We start from the raw sequence: 19,926 nt of genomic DNA on the forward strand, positions 1-19,926 counted from the left end.
TTTAAAGTTATATAACAACTCTACTAACATTGAGTAAAGCAGAAGTACACACACACACACACACACACACACACACACTCTGACCGACTGTTGTCAGCTGACTTCTGGGAAATTTCGTTTTGTTGCCATTTAAAGTCCCTGTTGCTAGGGGAAGGCAGAACAGTCACAGCCAATCAGAGAGCAGCTGGAAGTGCAGGCATGTCTGTCTGTCTGTCTGTTCGTCAGATCACTGGAAACTTCACATCACCTCATCCATTAACCATGATTACCTGTGTGTGTGTGTGTGTGTGAGAGAGCAGCTGCAGGCTGAAACTAGCTGAAATTCCAAACACTCCTCCAGTATTTCTACACTGAAGTCACTTTGTGGTTGAGCTGCAGGCAGAAATATACTCTCATCTGTCCCACTGAGGTCACTGCTCTATTCTATTAAAGTCCAATGACACATGATTTCAGGATTTGCCCACATATGTCTGATTCATCATGCATGTTCTCTTTTACCAAATGATATGTACGCACAGTCTGACCTTTGACCTGTAGTACGTTTATCACTGTTGCTTATCAGTGCTGTAAACACGCACGAAACACAATCAGATCTCACAGTGACAATGCAAACGCTTTTCTCTCATTCACAGCGCTTCTTGAATTTCTAGTTCAATTCTGTATTCAGACGTCAAAAATTAATTTTTGCCTTTTTCAATAAATATACTACAAATAATTACTAATCATTCAAAAATAGTGCAATTCACTCAAAACCATTTGATATGTAGATTTTGTTGCATTTCACATTATTCAGCAATTGTTCTCAACGCAAATATACATGTTTACGTTTTTCATATAAAAACATTAAAATGTATGTTTTAAGTCACAACACTAAAGACAAAAACCATATTTTTTTATGCACTATTTTGCTTTTAGACTATTTGAAAGAAAAACATAAAAAAAACTAAAGGCCTTTTTCTCAAAAATAGGTTTTATCTCCTCTTCAGCAGCACTTACATACACTAATACTTACAGTTTTATAGATCTCCATATTGTGAAGGTTTTTACTGAAGAGATTGTTGATATGACATTCACCTGGTTTTATTATTACACTTTATCTATTTGCGTCTGTAGATTTAAATTACAATAGATTTTTTCATCAAAATGCACTTACATACACCAATTCCTTTTTATTTTCTGAAGGTTTTTACTGTGGGGTTTGTTTATATGTCATTCACACTGAGTTAAACGACATTTTATTTCTAAAAACATGGTGAAAATGTGTTCTTTTGTCAGTATTTTCTGATTTATGGAGCGATAAAAAGAGAAATCCTAAATCCCTTCTAGAAATATCTTTAACTCTAATATGACAACAGAACCAAACAAGAACTTTGACCCAACATTCAGCCTTACTTTCTGGAAATATCTGCAAATTAAAGTGTATTTAATTAAAATGGCCCTCATTTACAAATGTATTTATCTGTTAGTTAATGTTTTTACCCTTCTTGTGTCTTGCCCTAAAGTAGATTTTGAGGCTGGAAAACATAAAGGACTTTTGTTTAACTTCATCACAAAAACCTATTTATATTTTAGTCTGTCCCAGCTGATATGAATTATCATTGAGGAATAAAACCAAATAAACGGCGTGCTGAACATGACTGCTGTCTGAGCAAAGAGCAAACAGGTTATGTAAGCGCTGGGGAAGGGCAGCGGAGGAACTACTTCCTGTTTTCATCTTGAGGTTCTGCAGCTGACGACAACAGAGAGAAAGACAGAAAGACGGATGGAGACAGATATTTTCTATGATGTTTGTGGTCTGAGAAACAGCGAATGGTGCTGCTGTCCGTACTCGAGGAAATTCTGAGTCTGTAGTTATTTACACACACACACACACACTAATACACACACACACACACACACACTAATACACACACACACACACACACACACACACACATGTATAGCACTTTTCCAAATACAAATTGATGCAAAGCAACATTACAGGAAATTGTTTCTACAATATATTTAGTAGTAGTTTATCAGTGGTGACTATGTCAAACTGACGTACATACAGCAAAAACTAAACAGGAGTTGAACACTATTAACAGCAATGATTATATGTTGCAGTCAAACTTAACTTTACAAACTTAACTTATAATTGTTAGTTCTGTTGTTGATTCAGGGTCAGCATCATCTGGGGTCCTCTGAGGGTCAGCATCATCTCTTCTCAGGTGTTCTGGATCCAGACTGGAGCTTGTGTAAATCCTAGTTACCACGGGATGAAGATCCAGCAGAAACAGAGAAACACATAGAGACATCATTAGCATAGCAGCTGATCCAACAAAGTAAGATTAGTTTAACCCAAGCTAATGAATAAAAATGCACATTTGATCAGATACAACTACACTCACAATTAAAAAGATACATTATTCGAATGCTTGGTGAAAGAGATGTTTTTAATCTAGATTTAAACAGAGAGAGTGTGTCTGAACCCCGAACATTATCAGGAAGGCTATTCCAGAGTTTGGGAGCCAAATGTGAGAAAGCTCTACCTCCTTTAGTGGACTTTGCTATCCTAGGAACGACCAAAAGTCCAGCGTTTTGTGACCTTAGGGTGCGTGATGGGTTGTAGCGTGGTAGAAGGCTAGTTAGGTACGCAGGAGCTAAACCATTTAGGGCCTTGTAGGTAAGTAATGATAATTTGTAACTGATACGGAACTTAATAGGTAGCCACTGCAGAGACTGTAAGATTGGGGTAATATGATCATATTTTCTCGACCTGGTAAGGACTCTAGCTGCTGCATTTTGGACGACCTGTAGCTTGTTTATTGAAGAAGCAGGACAACCAGCTAGAAGTGTATTACAATAGTCCAGTCTAGAGGTCATGAATGCATGAACTAGCTTTTCTGCATCAGAAACAGATAACATGTTTCGTAGCTTGGCAATGTTTCTAAGATGGAAGAATGCAGTTTTTGTAACATTGGAAATATGATTTTCAAAAGACAAGTTGCTGTCTAATATAACACCCAGATTTCTGACTGTAGAGGAAGTAACAGTACATCCGTGAAAATAGAAGGGGACCTAGGACGGATCCTTGTGGCACTCCATATTTTACTGATGATAAATGAGATGACTCCCCATTTAAATAAACAAAATGGTAGCGATCGGACAGGTAGGATCTAAACCATCTTAGAGCCTGCCCTTGAATACCTTTATAGTTTTGTAATCGATCTATGAGTATGTCATGATCTATGGTGTCGAACGCAGCACTAAGATTCTCTAGCAGTTCTTCGGCTACAGGTAACAGCTCTTTCAGTAATTTAGTGGGTACAGGATCTAATAAACATGTTGTTGGTTTAGATACAGTGATAAGTTTATTTAGTTCTTCCTGTCCTATGGTTGTAAAGCACTGCAGTTTATCTTTGGGTGCGATGGATGAAACTGAAGTGTTAGACGCTGTAGAATCTACATTCGCTACTGGATTTCTAATGTTATCTATTTTATCAGTGATAAATTAGATAACACCACCATAACACCATATATATATTTATTTATTTTGCACTACATAAAATGATACTGTTGATGTGCAAAGTCAAATAGTGGTTCAGCTGATGTTATACTAGCAGTGTACACGCACATCTCAGAAATGTTGAACACAGAAACCACAGTGGTTCATGAGTGTGTTTACGTGTGCAAACCTCCACAAACTTCATATTTGCTGTCACTGCTGTTTATGAGAAATAATTGAGCTATTCTGTGCCACAGCTCATCTTGCAGGTCTTTCTGAGTTGCAAGTGTGTATGTGTGTGTTCCTCTGGTCTCAGATGCTGCAGTCAACCAAAAATGCAGAATGCAACACTTCAGATGCAGTGTGTGTTTATGTCGTGCTGCTCTATATTTGCTGACTTGCACTGTGTGCCAGAAAAGCATCAACACACTGAACCAGAACCAGATGAGAGACCACAGACACACACACTCAGCCTACTGAGATGATAAATGTCACACTTGTGTTGCTATGTGTGGTTTGTGCTGCACTAGAATCGACACAAACAGCAACACACAGAAATATCTGCATACCCACAAACGCATCTATACTCCGAATGATGACTGATATCTGCATGTGTCTGAATCAGATGGAGCTTCGCTGGTTTCTAGTGCATGTTTGAAATCTCCAGCTCATGCAGGTGTTGCGAATCACTTTAACTAGCAGCATTATCCATTAACTAGAGTGTGTTTCTTCATCAGGTTTGTAGAAATGTAGCACTGCATCAGTGTCTCATCAATGGATGCTCTGCAGTGAATGGGTGCCGTCAGAATGAGAGTCTGATAAAAACATCTCAATAATCCACAGCACTCCAGTCCATCAGTGAACATCTGGAGAAGACAAAACCTGAAACACATCCAGCATTAAGATGATTTTAACTCAAACACATAGAGTCTATAATCCATAATAACACTACCTCCAGTGAAAAAGTGTTCTGGTCTGAATCAGGAGAGAAATCTGCGCAGATCAAGCAGCGTTTAAACAGATCTAAACAAATCTGTGAGAGACAACAGCAGATGCACTTTATCTTTTACTTTTTTTTATTTATTTTTTTATATTAAACTTGATGAAGAAACACACTCATCCTGAGTTTTTTGATGTAAACTTTTGACTTCAACTGTATTTGTTTAGAGCTGGATGTGTTTCATCTTTTGTCTTCTCCAGATGTTCACTGATGGACTGGAGTGCTGTGGATTATTGTGATGTTTTTATCAGACTCTCATTCTGACGGCACCCATTCACTGCAGAGCAAATATAAATTTTTGCATGCACTATTTTTTGCAAAGCCCATATAAAACACCTACACGGCGCTTATCAAATAAAATCCATATTTGCTTTATTTGGATAAATGTCCTAAAAATGAAAAGAAAGAAACTGAAGAACCGTATTTACTTGTTAGAATGAATAAACATTGTCAGGTTTTACCATCAAAGCTTTCTATACAAACAAAAACTTTTTAATTTCACTCAAATGATACTTCACTACTAATGTAAAAAGTAATTTTTTTTTTATTAGCATCATGCTAAAATGTAAAAGATGAATGCTAATGCAGCTTCCTATTATAGTTGGACAAACATTGCCAGTGTGTAGTTAAAGTTTGATAAGCCACAGTTTAATTGCTATATAACACTTTCTGAAATACAAGTGAAAGACTATTGCACTGGAATTTTTTTGGCAGCCTATTAGAGGAGTTTACAGCTGACAGAAGAGACTCTGAAATGAGGTCAGTCTCACTTCTCTTTGTCTAAAGGTCAATCTGAACAGAATCAGATTCATCATGTTCACACCTAAAGCCACATTAACACTTCGTTTCATATATTTATATATATATATATATATTTTTTTTTTTTATTTAACAAAAAAAAAAAAAAAAAGTTTACACATATGTAAAGTGAAGCAATGAAATCAAATGATGCAAACACCACATATTCATTTCTGAACGCTTTTTTATTAAAAAACCGGTCAGAATATAATCTTGCTGCTCGCTGGGTCAGGGCGAGCCCAGTCTTTGTGCTGGTGCATGCTGGGATATCCCACGTGGGGCTGAAAGTCAAGTCCAGCGGCGCGCAGCAGGAGTTAGACACCAGACAACATGCTAGTGCACGCTTCAGCATCTGCGGCGGTCACAAGAGCGATACGATACGATACGGTACTGGATTCACCGGATCAGGAGAGCGAGACCTGCGCCGATCCCAGCGCATCCCACCACAGCCATCAAAGCACTACGAATCACAGACTCCATGTCCTCCTCGCGGAAAAACTCCACGAATCCATGCTGCGCAGACAAGAGAGACACACATTAGACCTCAAAACACCGTCAAAACTTTCTGAATGCTTGGGGTTAATGGAGATGCATGTGAGTTTAATGGCAGTCTGACTGATACACGAGCTACTGGGGTCGAGTTTCACACGTGTTGAATGGACTGAACTTCACCCGTGTGTGTGTGTGTGTGTGTGTGTGTGTGTGAGAGAGATCACACACATGAGAACAGCTCTGAATTATGCAGTGAAGGAAACACAAGCTGTTCCCATTCGAGTGTGCGTGAGATTTTCCTCTGGTGTCACTCACCCAGCTCTTGTTGTTGAGGAGCCAGTCGTGCTGTTCTGAGATCAGATAGCAGGAGATCTGCTCGGCCACGGCCTCGATGCACCGCTCTCTCTGCAGCTCCTTCAGACGCGAGCACACCGCCGCACCGAAGGCCACCAGACTCACCACACGGCCCCAGTTCGTTGTGTTGTCTTTGAACATTGACTGTGCTATAGAGCAGATGAAGCTCATGTCATCCTCTTGAGAGTCCAGCTGCAGACGCTGCACCATTCCTACACACACACACACACACTTAACATCAGCAACTCAACACACATCAGACATTCAAATACATTTATTTTACTTTACAGTCAGAGATCTCATGCATTGATCCTGACATCCAATTCAGATCAATATCTGACAGTAGCAATAAAACAGGTGGTTCATACGCCCCGCCCCCTTTTTGATTGACAGCACAATCAGTTTTTTTTTTTATGCACTTAGAAGATAGAAAAAAACTAAGAAATTGACAAACATTGCTGAATATGGTATTATAAAATAACGATTCTTTAAACGTACTATGTACTAAAGAGAATGTACTAAAACAATCCGATTTCACGTCCTGTGCGATTCAGTTTCGTTCCACCCAGCACTTCTTTTGGAAACAGCTCCTCTGACGCGCGCCCGGAGGCGTGTGCACGCGCTGATAAGCGGAACTTTCGCGATTCTGAGAATCGCTGAAGAACTTGCGGTTTGACTAGATAAAAAAAAAAAAAACACTTCTGAGAATAAAAAACCCTCTACCGAGAAACAGGTTTAGAGGTTATTTAAGTTCAAATTACACAAGAAAAAAATTATAATAATAATAATTAAAACTATAAAGTAAAATAAAACGACCACGTGATCAGAAAGCGATACATTCCAGGAAACCGCGTAATATTGACGTTACAAACAAATAAATAAAACTCAAGATAGTTTGAATATAGTTATGTGCTATTACTATTTCTAGAATTAGACGGTTAACTGACGTCATATGTCTCGCTGGAGTTTAAAAGTCAGACAGACGCTACATTGTTTCCAGATCCGCGGTTTGTTCCAAAAACCTGGCAACCGCACAGCTTTGTTTGGGGATTACAGAGAGTGCGCATGCGCTCCTCTTACCTTTATACGCGATCTCGTGCTTTAAGACAACGCCCGCGACAACGCGATTCATTGTCGGTAACGCGTGATGCTGCTTCCGGTCCCGCGGACACATTCCCGTGTACGTGCGATAGAAGTCCAACAGAAGCTGTCTTGTGTCTCGGTCCAGCTCGGAACCGAGCTCCTGCGTGTCCGGTGTGTTCGGTAGAGATCCGTCCGCCGCGGAAACAAAGCGTCCATCCAGCTGGAGTCCTTTCAGGCCGTTCGTTCCCGGTCTTAACGGCTTCATCGCGGCGTCGGTTTCATCCGCGCACCCGTCAAGTTCGTCCTCGGGCCGCGCTTTGAGTGCAGGCGCGGGCACGAGCGCCGTGTGCGCGCCGAGTAGACCAACCGTAGCCGTTCTTCTGATCAAACTCAAAGTCATATTCCCGATCACGACGCGATATAGTAGCTTAAACACGACCTAGACTATTAAGATTAGAGCTTCGAGTTGTTTTGAGCTCTGAAGGTTATAGTTTAGTATGTAAAGGTTATAGTGCAGGTCGACACTCGCCCAAGAGTGAAGCGGAAGTAGATACAAAGCTCAGCTGCTTATAGTGAGGTCTACGTGACGTATTTTTTCCGGTCACCGCCCTTAAATCCTTATATGGATGGACTTCCTTGTGGACTCTTCGAGTTATTTCGAGCTGGCTGTGGGTGAAATTAGCTTTCCCTACCGCACACAAATAATCCGTTAAGAATAAATAACGCGTTATATTCGTTATATATATGACTGTTGTGATAGATTCATCTCGATTAATCGCATCCAAATAAAAGTTTTTGTTTACATACTATATGTGTGTATATTTATTCTGTACATATAAATACAAACACATGCATGTATTTAAGGAAAATATTTATATATTAAATATAAAATAAGAATTTAAATGTATATACATCTAGAAAACTTTTCTTTAATATACTGTATGTCTGTGTATTTATATATACATAATAAATACATATATTATATATCTCGATTAATAGTTTGGCAGCACTGATATATATACACAGACATACACTGCTAGTCAAGTTTTTGAACAGTATGATCTTTAATGTTTTCTTTAATGAGGTCTCTTCTGCTCACCAAGCCTTTATTTATTTGATACAAAGTACGGCAAAAACGAATATTTGGAAATATTTTTTACTAGTTTTCTAGTTTAGATCAGTATATAGAATGATTTCTGAAGATCATGTGACACTGAAGACTGGAGGAATGATGCTGAAAATACAGATGTGCATCACAGAAATACATTACACTTTAACACGGATTCACATAAAAAAAAATAGATATATATTTTACATAGTAACAAATGTTAAAAATGTCTTTGATGTATTTTGGATCAAATAAATGCAGCCTTGCTGAGAAGAAGAGACTTCTTTAAAAAACATAAAAAATCTTAGTTAAACATTTTTTGACTGGTAATACACACTTTTTATGTTTTGTTTATGTTAAAACTGTGTCTATTTTCTTTTTTTAATATTACTTTCCCTATATAATTTCACTTATTTACACACATTGTAAACACTTTATTTTTTGAACATTTAAAATACTTATTATTATTATTATTATTATTATTATTCTTCATGACCCACTGATTTGAAATGATTCTTTCCTGTAAGTATTTTGAGTAAAGACCTCTAAACTTCTGTCACTAGTGACCTCTGCTGGACATAATAACAATAACAGATTACTGGAGTGTTCAGAATTATTAAAGAGAGATCTCAAGAGCGAAGCTTAACTTAAATGTAACATTTTATTTCAAATTCTACCTTTCACACACAAACACTATATTTGATAACATCAGCACGTCCGCTATCTTTATACATCACTCTATTCACTGTACAGCAGCATACATTAATACATCTACACAATCACACACACATCCCCTCAAAATCTAATTAGTCTATATATACACACATACAGTGCTGTGAAAGGTTTTGCCCCCTTCCAGTTTTTAATGTTTTGCACACGTCAAATATGAATCGCTGCATGATTTTTAAGTTGAATAAATGTTTTTTTTTTTTTTTAATCCACTGGTAAAATGACCATTGTTTCTAAAGTCAATGATCAATCATGTTAAATATTAGTGTTTTCAATATTGACAAAAAAAAAAATAGATTATGATTTTTGGCCTTTTCGACCAGCCCTGACATAAAATCCTATTTATTTTCAGATATAATATGATCGATTTTAGCTGCACTGATCACTTTGTCACGTGATCAAAGTGATACGCTGCAGCATTAAAAGAGACATCAACCAATAGGAATGCGCTATCTGTGTGACTGATCGACGTTTCAACCAATCAGAGCGAGGATTTCTGCGCGGTGTGGGCGTGACCTCCCCGAGTCGCACTCGGGATCAGATAAATCACGATTTCTTTCTGTTCATCTATCAACATAAGCAAATACCACTAAAATCACGAATGCGTTTCAGAATGACTCGTTTATTAAACTCGTGCGGGGTTTGTGCTGTTTCTTTCAATGATCGGTACCTGCTTCTCTTCTTCAGACTCCAGCTCCAGAGTGTCCGGATTCTCTGACATGATTCCCGCGATACAAACACTGAAAATAAAACCGGTCCTCCGTCAACAAATACGAGATTTTAACGCAGCAGTCGCGATTATTGGAGATTTATTGCAGCAATATTCCCTCAACACCGAAATAGTGAATGATGCATCTGACGTAAGCAGCCATGGGCGGGACTCAGTGTGGAAGCGACCAATGAGAGCGCGGCGAGATAAAGTAGTACATATAGTTTAAGATATACGACTTTTATATGATAGTTAAAGCAATTCCACTTTACTGTGTGCACACGAATCGGAAAGTTACAGCGGAATAAATATAATTAACTAACTAAATATAATATACCAGTTCTGGGTATAAAAGGATTTGGCATAAATGCACCGCGTGATATCGCGGTTAAACGCTTCTCATTTGTTTTAGTCAAAACATACAAGCTTGTACATACAACACACATCTGAATCCAAAACATATCGACATGTTTTGCAATTTAATTATATATATATATATATATATATATATATATATATATATATATATATATATATATATATTAGTTAAATTAACTCACGAAATTGGTGAATTACAGCTCCGAGATAATCGGGATTTACAGCTTTTTGTATTTAACACAATCGTATGGAATGACTTCAAAGGAAATAAATCTACTAAAACTGACTTTTTAAACGAAATAGTCACCTGTTATTATGAAATCGTTACAGAAATGCCTGACACGTCGACTTGTGGGTTCATATAAAATGTATTAAACGTCAGATCACGTTTATTAGGTCAGATTTTAAGGAAGTGATGAAGTCTCCGGTTTGTGTATCCTGGATCCGGATGACGTCGGTGAACGGAACAGGTGCGCACGTTCAGTCCGCGTCGAGAGCTCTGATTGGTTGAGAGACGCTCGAGTGTATCCTGATTGGCTGAGCGGTCATGGGGCGTGTCCACAGGTGAGTGCTGCGCTTCTAGCGTACAGGGAAGTGAACAGTTCAACAGACAAACATCTCACACTGGACGTCATTATACATTTATAAACTGGCAGATGTGGTGAGTTAGAATGGTTTAATTTGTTTTTTTTTTGTTACCCTAATACAAATGTAGAGAAATAAATAAGATTTTTTTCCCCTAGAATAATTGTTTATCTACCTGCTTTAGTGTTTATGGAAGTCTAAGGATTTCTTAAAACCTGTAATGCTAAATAAGGCATTTGGAGGGTAAACTGAACTCCTAAGGAGTGATTTCTAGGTGATGTGATTGGTAAAGATGATGTGGATGTTGGTGAAGGTATTATTAGCAGGGAGGAATGACCACACTGACCAAGAGGAACCGGCGCGCTGAGGCTCCAGCGGAGCGATGGAGTAATGCTGAGGAGAAGGAGGAGAAAACAGACGGCACGGATGAGGAACAGGACACCGACTCCAAATCACTGAGACTCACTCTGATGGAGGAGATTCTGCTCCTGGGGCTCAAAGATAAAGAGGTTTCAGAAACACACACACACACACACGCATGCACGCACACACACACACACACTCGTCTGGTAAGACTGGTCAGGTAGTCGTTCAGTCCTGGAGCTCATGCAGTGTTGTGTAATGGTTGAAAATGCTACTCGTGTTATTCTGCAAAAATCAGGTTCAACCGGTTATAAGCGTCTCAAATCTCTTTTCAGCTGAAGTGAGTGAAGTCGAGCTGCTCTGTTTGACCAGAGATCATTATAAAACCACACAAGAGAGAATGGAGATTTACACACGACGAAATACACTGCCAAAAATGAACGTTGGATCTGAAAAACAATTCAAATGTCAGAAAGAGCTTTATTGCTAAGTATGTTTACAAACACGAAGAATTTGAATTGAGGTTCCAGTGCAGAAGAAAATATCAGTGCAGTATCCAGTGCAAAATGAACATTATTGTGGAGACATACATAGGCATAATAACACTAATATAAGAAAACAGAACATTAAATAATGCACTATATGCAGAAGGAGAAATATAGAGAAAAAAACATGTAATTGTATTAATTAATATATAGATATGTTATATACAAGTTACAGTTTGTGTAGTTTCTAATAGTAAATACTGATTATAAAATTAACTAGACAGACAGTGTGGTTTAATGGTTTAAGTTTTTCACTTTTCAGTTTGTATTGCCATTTTGGGTTCATGGTTTCTGTTTGGTTCGGTATTGGGTGGAGGTAAGCTTAATGTGATCATCAATCATAACTCCAAGGCTTCTAGCTGTTTTTGAAGGAGTTATGGTTGATGTGCCTAACTTCATGGTGAAATTGTGATGGAACGATGGGTTTGCTGGAATCACAAGCAGTTCTGTCTTGGCAAGGTTGAGTTGAAGGTGATGGTCCATCATCCAGGAAGAAATGTCTGTTAGACAAGCTGAGATGCGAATAGCTACCGTCGGATCATCAGGATGGAATGAGAGGAAGAGTTGAGTGTCATCAGCATAGCAGTGGTATGAAAAGCCATGTTTCTGAATGACAGAACCTAATGATGCCATGTAGACAGAGAAGAGAAGTGGTCCAAGAACTGAGCCCTGAGGCACCCCAGTAGTTAGATGTTGAGAGACATCACCTCTCCAAGATACTTTGAAGGACCTATCTGATAGGTAAGACTCAAACCATTGAAGTGTTGTTCCTGAGATGCCTTTCGCCAGTAGGGTTCATAGGAGGATCTGGTTGTTAACTGTGTCAAAAGCAGCAGACAGATCAAGCAGGATAAGTACTGAAGATTTGGATTCTGCTCTTGCCAGTCTTAGAGCTTCAACAACGGGGAGCAAGGCAGTCTCAGTTGAATGTCCACTTCTGAAGCCAGATTGGTTGCTGTCAAGGAGATTGTTGTGTGTGAGACATGTAGAGACTTGGTTGAACACAGCTCGTTCAAGTGTTTTTGCAATAAAAGGAAGAAGGGAAACTGGTCTGTAGTTCTCTAAAAGAGATGGGTTGAGGGTGAGTTTCTTAAATAGTGGAGTTATACGTGCCTGTCTAAATGATGAGGGAAAAACACCAGTGTGGAGGGAAGTGTTGATGATGTGAGTGAGTGCAGGTACAACTGGAGGAGAAATGGCTTGAAGGAGATGAGATGGAATAGGATCAAGCGGGCAAGTAGTAACCATATTTACTATGAAACCATTGCAGATAGCCGGGAGGGTGAAAGTGAGAGTAGGTTACTTTGAAAGATGACATGTGGAGGGATAAGTGAAGTGTCAGGGACCATGTTGAGGTTAAGAGTGAGGAGGAAGTGATCCGAGGTGTGCAGTGGAGTAACCAGAACATGATCAGTGGAGCAGTGTCTTGGGTAAATAAGGTCCAGTTGGTTGCCTGATTTGTGAGTAGCAGTAGTTCATACTCTTTTGAGATCAAGAGAGACGAGCAGAGTGTGGAAGTCTGCATATGATTCGCGATGCACTATCCAATTGCCCTTCAAAACAATCAACTAAAATAAGCCAAAAAAGTATGATGTTTACAAATAAAATATCCATATTTCCATTCCAAATCCAACACAAATCTACCAACATATTCAGGTGAGCATCTGTATACATAGATTGTGCTCCATGATGCAGACACATCGTTAAGTGTTTTAAGTTTAACGGTGACTTGATTGCTCATAAATTGTTGGCAAATGGGAAGTACAGAGAGTATATCACCAAGATAGATAGATAGATAGATAAATATCATGTTTCTGTTTGTCAAATAAAAACAAGTAATCCACACATAAGATGAAGTCAGCAGATGTGCGTGTATAAGTGTCCCTGCAGCACAGACTTGAGAATTCGACAGGTGTGTCTCTGCATCTGTTCTTGTGTAAAGTCTCTGAGCAAACTTCCTTGTAACTTGGTGATTATAAAACTTGTATGTTTGTGTGAGACTGTGTGTGTGTGTCTGTGTGTGAGTGTGTGTGTGTGTGTGTGGTAAGTTGATGGAAAATACAGAGAGTACAGTAGAAAAACCAATACACCTATGAAATGAACCAATAAAACATAAAATCCAGCATTACTAAACAACACTGCAAAAATGTTTTTTCTTCTCCGTATATTAATTTACCATCTAAAGTTTTGTTGGAACAGCAAGGAATCCTTCAGTTTTTCAATTTCAGCTTGTTTGACTTCATGTTTTTCTCTCTATTGTTTAATTATTTACCGAAGCAACAACTTTATTGCTCAAATAACATGGTTTTTGTTCTTTCCTGCTTGCTTGAGGTCAGAGCTGGTTTGCATTGAAACATCCGCGTGGTGCAAGTCCTGCTTTACATGTCGAATGAGAAAGAGTAGCAGAAAAAAGTTAGTGTTAGAATTTGTGCAATTTAATGTGTTCCAAAGACCAAAACCTTCCAAAGTAATGCATGGTAAAATAATGACTGAGTGATAATTAAAACAAAAATAACATTTTGGGGTTACACATTATTTTTTAATGTGCCCTTGTTACACTGTAATTATACATTTAATTACTGAGTAATAATAATTAACGGCATGTACTTTACTATATAATTAGGGTTAGGTTATTGTTATTTGCATGCAGTTATGCATAATTTATTGTTATTATAATAGTAAGTACAGTACATGTAATGTGTGTACCTTAAAATAAAGAGTTACCAATTTTTGGAATCTGATTATATAATCTAGATCACATGTACTCAGTTACTTCGGGACGTAAATATGAAGCAAATCAGAGAGATATGGTGGAGCAAAATTATGAAGAGCTTTAAAACTGAGAAGTAGAATCTTGTACTTACTAAAGTTACGCGAAAACCAAAATTGTATCTCTTCTAAGGAACCCAAAAGAGAGGGAAAAAAGGGTAGAATTTGGCTTAGAAGATAAATAAAGCTGGGTGTTGTCGGCATAGCAATCAAAACTGATGCCATATTTTCTAAAAATGTAACTAAAAAATAAGTAGAAGGGGGCCCAAAACAGAGCCTTGAGGAACACCAGCTGTAACAGGTGAAATGTATGTTGAAGTTGAACAAATGGAGAGCGCCCAGAGAGATAAGATCTGAACCAGCTAAGAGGGACACTAGTTATACCTGTAGAGAGAAGTCTGTCTTAGAGAACTTGATGAGGAATTGTATCAAAGGCAGTGGTTAAATCGAGTAGAACAAGTATAGATAAAAGTCCAGAATCTGCTGACATCAGCTGAACATTATTAACAATATTAGTAACATTTTGATTTGTGCACAATTTGCTATTTTTTTCTTTATTTGCTCAATTTAAATGTTGCTTAAACTGAATGCCAGAGAAAAAGAAAACGTGCAGAACACTTTATCTCCAACCTTGCATGAAAATCTCTAGATCACATTTGAATATAGAACACATTTCTGAATGATTTTTCTCAGTCGGTGTAATATCTGGTGATGACTTGTGTTTGTGATCTGACCGCAGGGCTACACATCGTTCTGGAACGACAGCATCTCGTCAGGCCTGCGCGGCTGCATTCTGATAGAGCTGGCTCTGAGAGGACGCATTCAGCTCGAGCCGCAGAGCTCACGCAAGAGGAAACTACTGGACCGCAAGGTGAAGACAAGCCACGTGTGTTTCTATAGCTGTTTATACAATACACTCAGATTCACAGCAGCTGCACAGAGATAAACAGGAAAACAACAGTGTTAACGATGCAAAATTAATCATCTGAAAGCTGAATAAATAATCTTTCCATTGATGTATGGTTTGTCAGGAGGACGACATTTGACTGAGAAAATCTAAATATTGAGAAAATCATCTTTAAAGTTGTTCAAATGAAGTTCTTAGCAAAGCATATTACTAATCAAAAATAAAGTTTTTTATATTTACAGTAGAAAATATACTAAATATCTTCATGGAACTTAATTTTAACTTAGTATCCTAATGATTTTATGACATAAAAGAAAAATGTATCATTTAGACCCATGCAATGTATTGTTGGCTATTGCTACAAACAGACCCCAGAGACTTGAGACTGGTTTTGTGCTGCAAGGACACATATACATCAGTTATCAAACAAAGCCATTATTCACATCAGTTCAGTTCCAAGTGTTGGAAACAGTTGTGCTGCACAATATTTTAGAATAATATTTCTCTTATATTATAATAAATCTGAACTATTCCAGAGTCTTGGCTGAAGTGTAAGTCTATCTCCAGTCTGTCGTTTGAGTTTAAGCTGTTCCGGAACACCAGGCAAGATAAATGCAAATGATCCTGACCTTAAGTTCAGTTAAACACACCTGATCTCTCGTGGCAAACAGCAGTGGGTGTGTGAAGCGTCTTTATCTTATTGTCTATGTGACTATAGAGTCAATGAAACCAAACCAGCTAGACCGGACTGTCGTTAGTGCTTCACTGCTGCTGGAACAATCAGAGCTCATTGCATTACACATTGAGATGATGAGAAGGAAATGTCACATTTGTCTTTCAGAATGTCTGGATTAATCTTGATAAATTAACAGCACATCTCTGTTTGTTAAGAACTAAAGTAGTTCAGTTGATGTTTAAATAGCTGATGATGGCGTTATATAACGAGTTGAACCAGACTAAAGCACATAATAAAGACTCGGGTGGATCTGACACAACCCTGTCAAGACAATATCGATCATTCTGAGCTTCATATAGTCACTGTATCATCCAGACTCTAGCATTCAGAATCAGGCATTAATCATTTACACTTTCATTTTGTAACCTGTTGATTTGAATTTTTTTAACTGATTATTTGAAGTAAAGCCCATTCTAGATGAGCAATCCTCTTACCTCTTCCATCTTCAGGTGCTGGTGAAGTCCTCGGCTCCCACCGGTGACGTGCTGCTGGATGAAGCACTGAAACACATCAAGAACACAGAACCACCGGAGGATGTGTCCAGCTGGATCGAGCTGCTCACAGGTCACACACACACACACACACACACAGAGACACACATGTTTGTTTTTGTGTAAAGTGTGTTCATCCCATAGGTGTAATGGTTTTTATTCTGTAGAAACTGTATATTCTATGTCCCTTCACCAACCCTACACCTAACCCTAACCCTCACAGGAAACTTTGTGCATTTTTACTTTCTCAAAAAAACTCATTCTGTATGATTTATAAGTGTTTTGAAAAATGGGGACATGGGTTATGTCCTCATAAGTCTCCCTCTCCTTGTAATACCTGTGTCATACCCATGTCATTATACAGAGTTGTGTCCTGATATGATACACACACACACACACACACAGACACACACACACACACACACACACACACACACACACTTCTTATGCAGTCCATCGATTTCGAAGAAATGTTCAGTGCTTCCTCACTGAACAGCAGGGTGGAAACACAGACTGCCTGGTAGACGGCCGCTTTGGTGAAGGTACGGAGATCTTTATTAGCAAAGACTCGAGATCGAAGTCTACCAAAGGCAGAGGAGGCAAGATTTATGCGTGCCTGGACATCGTTGTCTATGAGACAGGTGGGTGTTAGGATACTTCCGAGGTAACAAACCTTTACTGGTGTGCCATGGATGTAGAATTCAGGAGGTGTAAGGATGGGGGCTTTGGTCTGTGCAATGATCTCAGTCTTTTGGATGTTGACTCGTAGGCCACAAGCTTGGTAGACTGCGCATACAACATCCAGTGTGTGCTGCAGTGCAGGAGGGCTATGGGCTAGGAGGGCACAGTCATGTGATGGCTTCAGGAGGCGAAGGTTAAAGAGGTTCCCGTCCAGACGAAACTGTAGGCAGACACCATCGTCGGGACTAAGGGAATTGCGGGAGAGGAGGGTGACTGCTGCCAGGAAGAGATTGAAGATCACTGGAGCCAGTACACATCCCTGTTTCACTCCTACCTGCACAGGAAAGGAGGGGGATTGAGATGTACCCACAATCACACGAGCCTCCAGAAACCTTGGAGGCACTCCAAACTTCTCCAGAATGACCCAAAGGACTTGGCGGTCAATGGTGTCAAAAGCCTTTGCCAGGTCGATGAAGGCAATGAACAGATCTTTGTTTCTTTTCTCTAGCCTTCTCCTGCAATTGGCGTAGAAAAGGCACTGCAGGACAGTGGGGTCAGTCGGATTGTATTGGTTAAGAAGGGTGTTAAAATGTTCAGCCCAATGCTCAAGAATATCTTGTTTGTCCTTGTGCAGAATTGTGCCGTCTGCAGATCTGATAGGGGTGATTCTGCGTTTTTGGGGTCCATATAGTGATTTTATTGCATTGTAAAAAGCTTGAGAGTTGTTGGTGTCCGCATAACCTTGAATTTCATGGGCTTTCCTAAGCCACCAGTCATTTTCCATTACACGCACACACACACACACACACACACACACACACACACACACACACACACACACACACACACAGATATTTAATGATGGTCAGATATTTGTACTAGCAAACGAGACAGAACTGTCTGTTTCTGCAGAGTGACTTCCTGTGCTGTGAGCTGTGGACAGGAAGTGTCATTATTTGAGGGTGTTTCTGCTTGTTTTCAGGCGAGACGTGGAACCCCTTAAAGCTGCACTTCCAGATGCGTAACGTGCGCGAGCGTCTGGCCAAGAGTCTGGTGGAGAAGGGTGTCCTGAGCACGGAGAAGCAGAACTTCCTGCTGTTCGACATGACCACACACCCGCTGACGGACAGCAGTGAGAAGCAGCGTCTGGTGCAGCGTCTGCAGGACAGTCTTCTGGAGCGCTGGACCAACGACTGGCGCCGCATGAGCCGCCGCATGCTAGCGCTGATCCTGCTAGCGCACGCCGCAGACGTGCTGGAGAACACACTGTCCTCGCTGAGCGACGAGCGCTACGACACCGCTAGCACACGCTCACGCAGCCTGCTGGAGGCCGACCCCGACCTAGAGAGTGCAAAGGTCACGACCCCCGCCGAGGAGATGATCTGGACCGTGCTGGCAGCCTTCAACAGATCCTGAGAGAGCGCCCTTCATAGACAGCATCCACGCTCCCTACAGAGACAGCAGGAGCATCAGCGTTCAGAGCCTGTCCTCACATAATCATAGACATGTTCACGCTGCAGGCGCTTCAGACTGTTGCTCTTTCTTCATTACATCTTGGGACTTACATATTTTTAGTTTGAGTAATTTTAGTACTTCATCTTCAGCTTATTTCATTTCAGTTAGTTGCCAATTTTATTTTACAATTTTTATTTTTATTTCAATTAACAACAATAGTTGTAATTAACAACAACACTAATGATCTGAATTCAAAATTTATATTAATTTCAGATTTTTTTATATATATTTTTTCTATTTTCTAATATTTTTTATTTTATTATATACTTTATTTTATTTTTTATTTTATTTTATTTTGTTTTATTTCCATTAACATCGATAGTTGTAATGAACAATAACAACACTCATCTTAAATTAAATTTTATATTATTTTTAGTACTTCATCTTCATTTAATTTTAGTTATTTGCCAAGGCAACATTTCTAATTTTTGTTTACGGTTTTTTAGTTTCTCATCTAAAATGTATATTTTATTTCAGCTTTATGTTATTTTAGAAAATTTTTAGTTTACAACAACTATATATATATATATATATATATATATATATATATATATATATATATATATATATATATATATATATATATATAAAATACTTAAGACAACAGTTGACATTTTCATTTGGTTTAAATTGACTAAAAAAAATAAAACTTAAACTGAAATAAAAAAATAATATGGACATGTAAAAAAGACAAACACACACAGTAAAATTCCCAAAACTTTAACTAAAATTAAAATGAAATGAAAATACAAAAAAAAAAAAAAAAAAAAAAATATTAAATGAAAAAGAATTGAAAATATTCCTATAAACTATGATGGTTTATGAAACTGAAGTAGCACTGATTGGAACGTCCTGCTTTAAATCATCTCAGGTTATGGTTGCATGTCACATGACCTCACTGCTTCATCATGTGACCCTGACACAATCACATGACACACACTTTCTCAGCGCCTTGATATGAATTGAGCAGCTGTGCTGATCTACAGTCGTCACACGTTCATGTGTTTGTGAAGGAGCTTTGATGAGACTGAAGGTTTGGATCAGGAAGGCCCTCTGCTTGATTTTATTCATGTTTTTAATTAACTTTGGCCTTTGCACAAATCTACATAGATTTATGTGGTTTTACCAACAAATGGTCCGTAAAAGATGGAAATGTTTATTAGTCTCTGGAGTTCATATTTACTTAATATTAGTGG

General features: G+C 38.7%; 2 protein-coding genes across 2 annotated transcripts; one reads left to right on the forward strand and one right to left on the reverse strand.

Annotated features, from left to right (window-relative positions):
• Window positions 1–5,451: 5,451 nt before the first annotated feature.
• Window positions 5,452–7,773, reverse strand: LOC113119709 (induced myeloid leukemia cell differentiation protein Mcl-1 homolog). Its single transcript, XM_026289325.1, has 3 exons — window positions 7,212–7,773; window positions 6,093–6,343; window positions 5,452–5,798 (listed from the first exon to the last, which is right to left on the reverse strand). Exons 1-3 carry the CDS (start codon window positions 7,612–7,614, stop codon window positions 5,682–5,684), a joined length of 771 nt encoding a protein of 256 aa, XP_026145110.1. The 5' UTR covers window positions 7,615–7,773; the 3' UTR covers window positions 5,452–5,681.
• A 2,634-nt stretch (window positions 7,774–10,407) lies between these two features.
• LOC113119711 (Golgi phosphoprotein 3-like) lies at window positions 10,408–18,944 on the forward strand. Its single transcript, XM_026289327.1, has 5 exons — window positions 10,408–10,799; window positions 11,037–11,232; window positions 15,140–15,271; window positions 16,493–16,607; window positions 18,198–18,944. The coding sequence occupies exons 2-5, from the start codon at window positions 11,056–11,058 to the stop codon at window positions 18,629–18,631; spliced, it is 858 nt and encodes a 285-aa protein (XP_026145112.1). The 5' UTR covers window positions 10,408–10,799; window positions 11,037–11,055; the 3' UTR covers window positions 18,632–18,944.
• The last annotated feature ends 982 nt before the right edge of the window (window positions 18,945–19,926 follow it).

This window comes from Carassius auratus, chromosome 19 (genome assembly GCF_003368295.1).
Source record: "Carassius auratus strain Wakin chromosome 19, ASM336829v1, whole genome shotgun sequence".
Classification (NCBI taxonomy): Eukaryota; Metazoa; Chordata; class Actinopteri; order Cypriniformes; family Cyprinidae; genus Carassius; species Carassius auratus.

Bases quoted from the DNA above. Each gene is read 5' to 3' on its own strand.
- LOC113119709 (XM_026289325.1), bottom strand. From the start codon at position 7,614: ATGACTTTGAGTTTGATCAGAAGAACGGCTACGGTTGGTCTACTCGGC. The intron at 6,344-7,211 runs GTAAGAGGAGCG...GTGTGTGTGTAG, and splicing joins GCACGAGATCGCGTATAAAG to GAATGGTGCAGCGTCTGCAG. The intron at 5,799-6,092 runs GTGAGTGACACC...TTGTCTGCGCAG, and splicing joins TCCTCAACAACAAGAGCTGG to CATGGATTCGTGGAGTTTTT.
- LOC113119711 (XM_026289327.1), top strand. From the start codon at position 11,056: ATGACCACACTGACCAAGAGGAACCGGCGCGCTGAGGCTCCAGCGGAG. The intron at 11,233-15,139 runs GTTTCAGAAACA...ATCTGACCGCAG, and splicing joins TGGGGCTCAAAGATAAAGAG to GGCTACACATCGTTCTGGAA. The intron at 15,272-16,492 runs GTGAAGACAAGC...TTCCATCTTCAG, and splicing joins GGAAACTACTGGACCGCAAG to GTGCTGGTGAAGTCCTCGGC.